The 11,989-nt window shown below is 47.6% G+C and overlaps 1 protein-coding gene across 1 annotated transcript in view; it reads left to right on the forward strand.

Annotated features, from left to right (window-relative positions):
• ASCC2 (activating signal cointegrator 1 complex subunit 2) overlaps window positions 1-11,989 on the forward strand; it is a 40,477-nt gene that overhangs the window by 16,350 nt on the left and 12,138 nt on the right. Inside the window, exons 6-15 of the mRNA XM_011373348.2 lie at window positions 1,035-1,102; window positions 2,667-2,777; window positions 3,409-3,521; window positions 6,791-6,865; window positions 7,302-7,409; window positions 7,657-7,725; window positions 7,939-8,013; window positions 9,321-9,501; window positions 10,796-11,010; window positions 11,921-11,989. Of these exons, the coding sequence (XP_011371650.1) occupies window positions 1,035-1,102; window positions 2,667-2,777; window positions 3,409-3,521; window positions 6,791-6,865; window positions 7,302-7,409; window positions 7,657-7,725; window positions 7,939-8,013; window positions 9,321-9,501; window positions 10,796-11,010; window positions 11,921-11,989 (1,084 nt within the window). The remainder of the gene's footprint in view (window positions 1-1,034; window positions 1,103-2,666; window positions 2,778-3,408; window positions 3,522-6,790; window positions 6,866-7,301; window positions 7,410-7,656; window positions 7,726-7,938; window positions 8,014-9,320; window positions 9,502-10,795; window positions 11,011-11,920) is intronic.

Genomic DNA, 11,989 nt, shown 5'->3' on the forward strand with positions numbered 1-11,989 from the left:
AAAGTAAAGAAAGTCCAGCTACCTAGTGACTTGCTTACTCATCTAGCCTCATCTGGCCTTTGAGCTCATTCATTTACAAATCCTCTGGGATAGGGCGAAGGTTTCCTGGTTTTCAGTAAGGAAACCAAGAACAGACCTGCCCAAGGCCAGAGCACACCTAGAATTCAGAACATCCTGACAATCAGCCAGCCTTAGATACTAGGATTAGAGTGGGATGAAGAACCCTGACCTCTTAAGGGCATTGGCATTTTGCATTGTCACGTCTGCCAGCTAGCCGTGATTCTCCTTCCCTCCCTTCACCATTTAGGCAGCCAGAACATTTGGTTTCTGTTCCAGTTACCATATGCTCTAACCTACGCACTCACAGCAGCAGTACTTGGAGGATAGTAAACACTCAGAGAGGAGCTTCATTTTATAGGAACAACTGTGAATGTGTGTTAAATCTATCTCTAGGTTTCTCGCAGGCCTTTCATCTCTGAGTGAGAGAGAATAGTACAGCTAGCAAATTCAAAAGCAGAGGGTGAGAGATCAAAAAACAGAGGGGGAAAAAAAAAAAGAAACTTCTCCTCTGAGCCCCTCACACTGTTGGAGTCATGGCCTGGCGAGAATCCTGAACTGCAGCATCCAGTGTTTCTTGAGCAAAGAGATCATCGTATCTCCTAATTTCCCTGGATGACTAACTCTCACGTCCAAAGCCAGTGCCGTCATACAAGGCAGAGTGCCCAAGTGTGATCACTCCTTGGGGATATCAGGGGAAGCTGGTTTGACCAGGGCAGGTCTTTTATGTAATTCACTAGACAGAGATGCTTAAAAGGTTAAATTTTAAAGAGCAAAGTCCCTCCCCGTCCCCGAGGAAATTTCTAGGCTGGGCTAAAGCTCTCTGCCAGCAGGGCCTGGGGCCAGGGCTGCTCCAGTTCAGATGGCTTAGGAAAAAGAGAGAAAGGTCACAGGATACGCTGGCAATCACTTGTAATGTGTTCTTTCCACCCCTACCCTTTTTTCCCAATTCCTACCTTCTTCTCTTCTCTTTTCAGGAAACATCTTTATGCAGCAGCCAAGTTACTACAATGACCTGGATGAAACCGTGCCCACCATCCTTCAGGTACCAGCTCTTAGCCCCGCCCAGGGGAGGGTGAGCTTGGGAGGCAGACCACCCCCCACCTGATGTTGTCTCTTGACTTTCCTGAGCCTGAGAGAAACGTTTACTCCCCCATCCCCCTCTAGCCTCATCTTCAGTCTGTCTGGATCCTGCCCCTCACCAAACCCCTTCAAATTCATTCTTTCTTCTCTTGAACAGGACTGAAATCTAAGGGCTGTCCAGTACTGTACTCATACAAAAAGAGTTTGGCTTGCATTTTGTGTTGTTTGCTGACAGCCATATGAACCTCTAAGAATACCCCTCTCAGAGAGCTATGTTTCTTGAATGAAGGCTTTGAAGTTTTATAGAATCATTTTATAAAATAATATTTACTGTAAAACATTTAGAAAATACAAAAAGAAATTAATGTCCCCCATAATCCCCAAACCAAGAGATACCTACTGTTTATGGTAACTTTTAAAATACAGTTGGCCCCCTATATTCCTGGGTTCTGCATCTGCAGATTCAACCAACAGTGAATCAAAAATATGAAAATATTTTTTTTAAAGTTACATTGTTGCTGTCTATGGCCATGCCACCCTGAACAAGCCCAATCCCATCTGATCTCAGGAAGCTAAGTAGGGTCGGACCTGGTTAGTACTTGGGTGGTAGACCACCTAGGAAGACCAAGCAAGTGCTGTAGGTGTAAAAAATAAAAAATAAGGGATTGTAAGCTGACAAGGTCCTTGCAATCTGTGAGGTCAACCAAGGGTTGCCTTGCAAAAAAATAAAAAATTTTAAAAATAAAGTTACATTGTTGCTGATATATACTATATAGTTAGGCCTGTGATGGTTGGGTCTACTGAACAAGTACAGACTTTTTTTTTCTTGACATTATTCTTTAAACAATACAGTTTAACCACTATTTATATAGCATTTATATTGTATCAGGTATTCTAAGTAATTTAGAGGTGATTTAAAGTACATAGAAGGACGTGCATAAATTGTATACAAATATTACACCATTTTACATAAAGACTTGAACATCCACAGATTTGGGTATCCGCAGGGTATCCTGGAACCAATCCCTAGAGGATACTGAGGGAGGGAGGACTATAGTCACACACTAACATACTTAAAGATGGCACAATCAGTTAAAGACTTACATGATTTTACAATGGGCTCTGTTTTACCTTCACTGTTCATTTACCATAAATGCCATCTAAAGGGGATCCAAAAACATATTCTATATTGCTGAATGTGTATCTTAAATATTTATTACTATACACTTGCCCAGCCTATCCAGTCACATAACATCTGTAGGATCCTGGGGGCATTACATACATTTTTGTCTTTTTAATCCTAACCACAATGCTATAGGAAGAATACCCCATCATCCCTATTTTACAAAGTTTTTACTCTGACCCTGCTTTCTGAGACGGTCATTATCTCAGCTGGCATCCTGAGAGTACTGGCATAGATTCCAGAGTCCAAGGCAGTTTTGAGATCACCCATCCCTGGCTGCAGGACAGGGGTCCTAGTTGCTGGTTTGACAGAATGTGGGAGAGTCATCTCTTGTGTTTCATAGGTCTTCAGCAATATCCTCCAGCACAGTGGTTTGCAAAGGGACGGGGCCAGTGCCACACCCCAGAAGCTCGAGGAGAGGGGCCGGTCAACCCCCAGCGACATGCCTCTTCTGGTGAGGTTGCCCTTCAGCCCAGGCTCTTACTGGCTGTTAGAGGACCCAGGAGCTTCTTCCCCTGCTCACAGCCCCTTTCCCCAACTTTGTAAGCAGCTAGTCCCATCACATTTAGAGCATTTTAACAGGCTTTTATTTTTCTCTGGGAGCTTCATCTAGGGATAAGTGGAAAGAACAAAGAGCTGGAATTCATGAGTTGTCAGGAGAATCAGGAAAATGTATGAGAAAGCACTCCCTGTTCTGAATACCCTCTTCAAAATGTAAGAAAAGTGTGGGCTTGGTATTCTTGTCCTCACTGGGATGCACTTTCTGTGCGGGACTACAAGTGTTGTCTTTAGATTCAGGGTTGGGTTTCCTTCATCTTAGAAGAGAGAACCATATTATTCTAGAGCTAGAAGTGACTCTAGAGATCACTGGGTGTATACTCATTGGAGCTACGGTAATAAGACCTGAGGCTTAGGGAGGTTGAGTAACTTGCCCAGATCGTGTTCCTAGAGCCAGTGTTCTCTTCCCTCACCCCCCACAAGGCATCTGCCTGTTAGGGACCCCTGGCTTTGTCAACTTTGTCTCAGGCTCTCTACAGTAAAAGAGGGGCAGAGGAGAATAATTTAATGTTTTCTTTTGGCAACAGGAATTAAAGGACATTGTTCTCTACCTTTGTGATACCTGCACTACACTCTGGGCCTTTCTGGATATCTTCCCTTTGGCTTGCCAAACCTTCCAGAAACATGACTTCTGTTACAGGTACCTCTGTAGTTCTGGCTGTTGAAGTAGAGGTTCTAGTTCACATCTTTATTCAACAAATATTCACTGGATGCTCCAAACATGCCAGGCCCTCCACCAGTGTGGGGACACAAACATGAAGAAAACAGATAAGGCTCTTGCTTATGTGGAGCCTGCATTTTACAAGCATTCCCATTTTTGGCCAAGAACAGTATAGAGGAGATAAAAAAATCAACAACCAAGAATAGGGCAATTTCAATTCAGTTCTATTTTATTTCAAAGCCCCTATCCTGGGCAGGTGCCAGGGAGTAATAGACAAGAAGTGGTCTGTAGACTTCAGCATTTAGTCCAGGAGAGAGCACACAGAAGGAAACTGGCAGACGTGCACACATGTGGGGTGGGCTGTTGTGGCCGTATTATAAAGCATTCTGGGAACATGGAAGAGGAAGGCAAAACTCTGGTGAAATAAGAGGTTTCATGATTACCCTTGAATGAGGGTCGGAAGAATAAATAGAACTTTTCAGACAGAGAAAGGTTGCAGTGGCAAGAAGAGTGTTCTAGGCTGGTGGAATGAAGCTCTTGAAGGCCCAGTGAGTGTCCTGGGTGGAGCCAGGGAATGGAGTGTGACATGCAGCAGTAGGTGGGGAGACCAGGGCAGCAGAAAAAGGAGCAGGTAACGAGATGGCTCCGGAGAAGTCAGTAGTAGTCAGATTGTGTGGAACCTTGAATTTGCTGGCAGGGATTGATTGGGGCCTTTATTCTGTAGGCAGGAGGGTGCCGCTAGAGGTTTTTATATAAAGAAGTCATGGAAAGATCCCTCTGGGATGAAGAAAGAGGTAGAGGAGGATATGGGGCAGGGAGGGAGACCCTCTTTTGCACACGTAGCACCATGAGCATCTGTTTCTTGTGCAGGGAGAAAGGGATGCAGGGCATGGGCCAGTAACCTGCATGTTGCCTGGCAGCGGCAGGGCTGGCCTGTTCTCAGGGGCCTCCGTCTGTTGCTCTTGCCAGGCGTCTTTCCCCACTGTCCAAAGGAGTGTCTGGGAGCTGCCCAAGTCTATCCACCCAGCCATCAGTCTGTTCACTTACTCACCCCTTCAACAAAGCATTTGTCTAGCGCTGACGTGTGTCAGAGATGGCAACTGGTGCTGTGACCCCGCTTGGGTCTCCTTAGCTTGTGAAAATCAGATGTTAGGATTGATCAGCTTCCCAGAGAATGTTAGAATAAAGTGTTGATCTACGCTTTCAGAGAAAAAAAAAGGGTTAGGGTGGAATAGTAGCTGTTCTCTTTTTTTAAAGGGTATCTTTTCTCATGGTAAATATGGCTTGTAGGAATTTGGAAAATCCCAAGAAGTAGGAAATTAAAATCACAATGAGAAATCATGTTATTCTTAGACTTTTATACCATGCTTATTTTCACTTTTCATAGTCATTTTTTCATTTTGTTAAAACATCTTCTCAAATGAGGCACAGATTGCTTTTGAAAGGGTCTTTGGAGATAGAGGATGGAGGGCTGTACTTTTTAGAAGAGCCAGCTTTCCCGCAAGGGACATTTGAGGCAGGGCAATGGCTCAACTCATCTCAGGATGAGGAAGAAGAAAGGAAAACACTGCCTGGGGCTGGCCCAGCCTGTTTAAACTGCTGGAAGCCAGGAACCTGCCACTGAGCAAATGCTGCAACCTCGGTCCTAGAGAACTTTCTGCAAGGGGTTACAGTCACCAAACAGCTCTTTAGCTAATCCCTCTCATAACAATCTTCTCTTCCTTCCTCTTCAGTATATACTTGAGTATATCTGAATATAGCCCTCTCTGTCCTTTAATTTTTTGAGTGAATAATGTTCACATGGTTCAAAACTCTAAAAGTATGAAATATATGGTGAAATCTCCCTCTCCCCCTTCCCCAGTTCTGTTCCTCATACACAACCATTGTCCTTAGTTCTTTTGTGGAATTTTCCAGAGATATGCATATAAACATGCATGTACATATGCATATATAAGCAAAACTGCATATTATATCATCTTGCCTCTTTAAAAAATTTAGTGCTGGCATATGAGTACTCTATGTACTATTTGCATTTTACTTTTAAATTTAATATATAACAATACATAAAGCACCTTCAGTCATTGGTACGACTGGGTAGAATTCCATTGTATGGGACTGGATTTTTTTCGATTGTTTGCTTTTACAAAAAAGCTATAAAGAATAACTGCACACACATCATTTTGCACCTTTGCAAGTATTTCTGAGGAATAAATTCCTAGAAGTAGCATTGCAAAAACAGATGATATATACACTTTAAATTTTTAAAGATCTTGCCAAATCACCCTCCACAGAAGTTATTCCAGCTTACCCTCCCACCAGCAATGTATCCTGGCAGTGTAACCTGCCTTCTCTGTCTTCTATGTGCCGTGCTGTGGGCCTAGTAAGGCCTGCCTCTTTTGGCCTAGTTACCCTCTGCTTCATATGGCACTATGCTAGGATAGAAGTTGCCAGAAGCCAGTTAATTGACAGACAAATGTTTACAGATTACGTGCTACAGATTCAGCACTCTCCTAAGCATATAGGCTACATTTTGGGCTTTAAGAGGCTAAGATGTTCAGAGATAGATAGAATTACACTACCGAAGAGAGATAGCTGCATATAAGTTGTAAGAACAACATATCCTGAGTGCTGTGCATTTAGTTCTGGGAAGGAACTGAAGGATCACTCTCTCTCGCTTGTGTGAGCATGATCTAGAACTGTGTGGCATCTTGTTAGTTTAATTTATTAAAAAAAAAAAAAAAAAGCATGTAGCCAGAATTGAAAGTTTAAATTTGAATTGGGGTTAGGTGTGAGGTTGCTAGGGCGAGAAGCAAGGTTGGCTATGCTGAGCCAGGTGTGGATGTATTAGAGGAACTACCATTTGATATCATAGGAGGTAGGCAGCTGCTGGCAATTTTTGAGCATGAAAAAGAGTGACCTTGTGTTTTTTTCCTCAAACCTCAGTGAGTCCTGGGTGGCCCTCTTGTTGCTCTGCTAGAATGAGGCCATCTGGGCCTTGGTTTCTCATCTGAATGGGGGAACGTAGCTCCAGGTTACTTTCTATGAGGCTCTTCATGGGACCAGCCACAGTGGGACAGTCTGGGGTGAGCTTGGAGAAGAGCCAGGGTGGTTCCAGGCAAAAATTGTGATGACAACTTGAGAGCAAAAAATGAGTTTTCCTGCTCCCTTGGGTTTGCTTTGATTTTCAAATGAAATGTGGTATTTATGAACTAATCCAGCCTTTCTTTAACCCATGTGTGCCTCCACAGACTGGCTTCCTTTTATGAAACAGCAATTCCTGAGCTGGAGTCTGCAATTAAGAAGAGGAGACTTGAAGACAGCAAGTGAGGCGGGGACAAAACTCTGAGTGTTGTTGTGGGTGAGAGAGGCCTAAGCACAGGCCCTGCCCTCCTGGGCTTTAGCATCGGCATCTCTGAGACAAGAAGGTGGGACCAAGGACAGTAAAACTTCAGCTGGTGCCTCCCTGCCTAGCAGCCTACTGGCCCCTGCATCTAGGCCTTTCCCTGCTCAGCTGTTGTGCCAAGTTCTTGTTAACTGGCCCACTGTTTGAGCTCAGAGGTGGCTCTGGAACCACCCGGCCTATCAGAGCCTATAGCCTTTCCCAGCTGCTGTCAACAGTGAATTGTGAAGCCTTCTCAGCCCTGGGTGTGTATAGGGGTGGTGAGGTCGGGAGAATCTGCAACTGCTAGGAATAAGCTCCCTCCACGCCTTTTTGTCTCTCAAATTTCTTTCTTTTTTTTACCCCTCTGGCTCTCAAAGACTGCTAAGTGACCTGTGGCAGAGGCTCTCCCATTCCAGGAAGAAGCTACTGGAGATATTTCACATCCTCTTGAATCAGATCTGCCTTCTCCCCGTCCTAGAAAGCAAGTAAGCCCTTGGGAGCCACTCCCCAGGTGGAACAGCCCCCTCCCCAAGCCCAGCAGGGGTATTTTCCTCACTCTATCTCCCCTCTCCCCTGTTCTTGGGTTTCTGAGCAGAGATGGGAAACCCAGAAAAAAGCGTCTTTCCTCCAGCTGGCTAGAGGCCTCACAAGGGGCCAGGCAGGGTGGGTTGGGAAAGGAGCTACATATCATCTGCATTGAGTAAGCTTATCTTCCCTGGTGTCCTATTCCAGCCGTGACAGCATTCAGGGCTTCATCGAAGAGTTCCTTCAGATCTTCAGCTCCTTGCTACAGGAGAAGAGGTGAGTGTGGCTAAGCTGGGACCAGCAGTGGGACAGTCCCATGTGCTCTCATCAGTGCCCACGAGACCTTACATAATAGAGCTGCTGCTGTAATCACTACAGTCTAAGTTTCTGGAATTTGTGGTTGGGCAGCAGACACAGGGAGTGGCTCATAGGAAACCAGTGCCCCTATGGCCCCAGCCCTGTCCCTCCCATCTGGTCTCTGTCTGGCAGGTTCCTCCGGGACTATGATGTGCTCTTCCCAGTGGCCGATGATGTCAGCTTGCTGCAGCAGGCGTCGTCAACCTTGTATCCTTCTACCACAGCCACTGGAATGGGGCCTGGCCTCACCAGGTCAGAGATGGGCCACTGGAACCCAAAGGAGCAGAGGGAGGTTTACCCCAGAACACACAGGTCAGCTAGCTTTCCCTAGACCCCCGCCAAGGCCCCAGCCGCTATTTCTGGAGGAGATGACTGCTCTGGTCCTTGAAACAGGGGAGGTACAGTCCTGCTTTCTCTAGGTGTTTCTGAGTGTCTGGGCCTGTGTGATGAAGACAGACAAGTAAACAGGCAGTTAGCTAGAGTGTCATATGGGAGACATTCAGAGCATGGGAAAACCAGGGGAGGCACCTAACCTAGCAGAGCTCAGGGTGGGGGTGTCACATGGAAGTAAAGTCTACACTGAGAGCAGCAGAAGGAATAGGAGATGGCCACACCCCTAGCTAAGTGTTCCCAGCAGATGGAGGACAGAGGAGCCCACAGACTTGTGTAGATCGCAGAGTTGGGGTGAAGGAAAGGGGTCTAGCGGGAGTGGGTTAGGATGTGGCAGATGAGCTGGGTGCCAGTGGACCTGCATGGTCCTGGGATGATCCTCACTGAGAAGTTTGGGCTCTGCCGTGCAAGCACTGGGGAGCCGCGGGAAGGTGTAAAGCAGGGGGTGACAGAGTCAGTTTTAGACTTTGGAAAAGCTCTATCTGACATAGGGAGGAGAACAGACTGACCTGGGACCTCTGTGAGGCACAGGGGCTGGTGAGGATGTCATTGCTGGCATCCAGGGATGGCTTACAGGGGTTTCAATTAGAAGTAGAGTGGGAGAGTCCAGGGCAGCTCCCACATGTCTGGCTGGGCAGTGTGCAGGGTGATAGGGAGAGGAGACATGGAAGAGCAGGCTCATGGGCCATTTTGGCAGCAGGGGTAAGTTGCTCAGTCCTTTCTTAGAGACACCCTGTGTGCTTCCAGCCTTTGCAGAAAGCCCTCAGCTGGTTCGACAGGAAGCCCAGGGGCAATGCCCCACTAGGCCTTCTTCCTGGAGATCAGTACAGAGGAGGAGCTACTGGCTCATTTAAACACCATGTCCCAAGACACTCTGAAGCCAGCCCCTGGCCCTGCCTTTACCCAGAGCTGCTGCTTTCTGCTGGGTAGCAGGTACTGGGTTTCACGGCCCATGTGGCCTGTTTCCCCATGCAGCCCAGGTGCCACCGAATGCAGCCCAGACAGCTCCTGGCAGAAGCCATATGATCAGAACCTGGAGAGAAATTGAGAAATGATGCCACTTCAGAGCTGAGGAGACAGGGTTGCGGCACCCAAGACAAAGACCCCTTAACACATCCTCATAGAGATGAGACGCGGACTGCCTACATTCTCCAGGCGATTGAGAGTGCATGGGAAGGGGTGGACCGACAGAAAGCCACCGATGCTAAAGATCCACCGGTGGCTGAGGATTTTAATGGGGTCGTGGCAACAGCGGAGCCAGTCAGTGGACTTTCATCACATCCAGAGAACTCAGAGGAAGAGGAGGTGTGTGTCTGGAGTGGTGCTTTCCTCCTGCTTCAGCCCCTCCTGGCCTGTCTGAGAGATTAGGGCAGCGGGAACCCTCCCTTCTTTGATTCTACTTTCAGGGAAAAAGGTGTGTTTTAGAATAGACAGCCTGGAGCAACTGGTCAGCCCTATGCTGCCTTAGAGTCCTTAGCTGAGGGCATGCTGGGCCAGGAGTGAGGAGGAAACAAGTCTCATAAGCTGTCAAAGCCTCAGTTTTCCCTCTATCAAATGAAGCAATGGAGCTTTTTCCATGTGAAGTCCTTCTTGGCATTCTCCTCTGAACAGATCACAGTGGAGCTATGTTGGTTGCAGTTGGGACCAGTGCCTGGTCTCACCTCTTGGCCTCCCTGGAAGGCCTTGCATGAGACTGCAGGGCTCTGCCGAGTGAGTTTGGAAACCTCTGACCTAGTGCTTTCTCTCCAGGCTTTTCCAGAACTCACCAAGTCTGGCTGTACTGATTGGCCACTGAGCCCTGGACTCTTCCCTGCATGTCAGGAGGCAGCATGACAGGGATTAAGACCACACAGTCTCTGGGGTCAGGCTGCTCAGGGATGTATCCTGGTCCCACCACTCACAAGCTGTATGGCCTTAGGCATGTCACTCATATCGAGCATAGTACCTCATCTATAAGATGGAGCTAGCCGCCATTCTGTCTCTGTGAGGTGGTTGGGGTTCCCAGAGCCGCCGCATGGAGCACTTTGAACCTGCCTGGCCCTCGATGCTCCATAACAGGCGCTGCTGTTCTTCCTGTTAGAGCCCAGGCCCTGTCACTGTCGCAGAACCTTGGAGAATGACAGCCCCCTCTTCCCTTCCCCGCCCTCTTCCCCATTGGGCTTCTTATCTGAGTCATGGCAGGTTTTTATTATTATTATTATTTCTTATTTGAGAATTTCCTTAAAAGAAAAGCCTAATAAAATTAAGCCACATCAAGCAGTCTATAAACTGAATCCCCCTTATGGATAAGCATATAATTAAAGGAGAACATCACCACACAGTCCATGTCTTGTGGTTGCTGTTCCCCTCCAATGTCAGCCATCAACTCGTTAGAGCTGAAAAAGCTCTACCTTGGTTAGTAGAAGCCACAGCTATTTATGGAGATCCTAGTCTATGCCAGCACTGCGCTCAGCACTTCATGTGCATTATCTCCTTGAACCATTTGAAACCAGAACTCAAACCAGGTCCCCTGATTCCTAGTCCAATGCTATTTAGGGCCTGTTGACCTATTACCCACCTGGCCTTGCCTTCCCCTCCTTCACTCTGGCTCTCTCCACAGTGCATGGGGGCAGCTGCTGCCCTGGGCACTGCCGTGTATGGTGTGGAGCTGGCCTCGCTCATCTCCCAAGTGAAGGACCTCCTGCCAGATCTTGGTGAGGGCTTCATCCTAGCCTGCCTGGAGCACTATAGCTACGATCCAGAGCAGGTGATCAACAACATCCTGGAGGAGCGGCTGGCCCCTGGCCTCAGCCAGCTGGACCGCAACCTAGACAGGTGGGAGAGACAGGTGGGAGGAGGCTCATGACGGCCAGGCTGCCTCGGCCCTGACCAGAGGTGCTGTGTGGGCCCTCATCGGGGACCCTTCTTAGCTCCTCTGCCTCCCACTCTTCCTTCCTTCATGTCCCAGAGTTTAGCTTGTTCTGTCTTCCCCAGAGCGATGACCATTCCTGACCATTTAAGCCTATGTCCTCTCTGGAGAATCTTAAAACTCTTAGGCCCCAAGAGATTCTCACATGCCCCCTGCAGGGCAGAGACATCCCTGCTGTACCTTGCAGGAAGACCAATTAGACACGAGATGTGACAGAGGGGTTGCTGAGCCCTCAGAGCTCTGAAGTTGCCGGCCTGCTCCTGTCATTGCTACCTTCCCATAGTTTCCTGAGGGAGGATGGCCAGAACTTTTCACTTCTTTCATACCTACCCTGTCTGAGTTTGACCCACTGTTCCCTGAAAGCCCATGGGGCAGCGGGAATGAGTGCATGAATGGGTGTTTCTTCCATGAACAAATGATGTTTACCAAATGAGTGAATTAAGTTAGCTCTGCCTTTGGACAAGTTCTTCAGCTTCTTTGTGCCCATTTTACACATGAGGGCACTGAGGCACAAAGAGGTCAAGTGACCTGTGGCTACCTATTTCATAGGGCTGTTATGAGCTTTAAATGAGGGAAAGAACTTTTAAGAAAATCTGTATGAATGGCATGCAAGACCAAGGGGGAGGGAGCTTTGCGTGAGGTGTGGGTGCATACCAGGCAGGCTAGAGAGAGCAGGCTTTTAGATTGTGTCCCAGGTGTGGCCGTTGAAGGGGAGTGGAGAATTTGATGGTTATAACATGGTATGGGGGAACAGGGGACACAGGTAGATATCAGCTGGCAAGTCCCCTTTAAATTGATTTCTCTGCCACCCCCCAGACAGATGAAGCCAGACCCGACACCTCTGCTGACATCTCGTCACAACATCTTCCAGAACGATGAGTTTGA

The sequence above is a fragment of the Pteropus vampyrus genome, unplaced genomic scaffold, assembly GCF_000151845.1.
Source record: "Pteropus vampyrus isolate Shadow unplaced genomic scaffold, Pvam_2.0 Scaffold223, whole genome shotgun sequence".
Classification (NCBI taxonomy): Eukaryota; Metazoa; Chordata; class Mammalia; order Chiroptera; family Pteropodidae; genus Pteropus; species Pteropus vampyrus.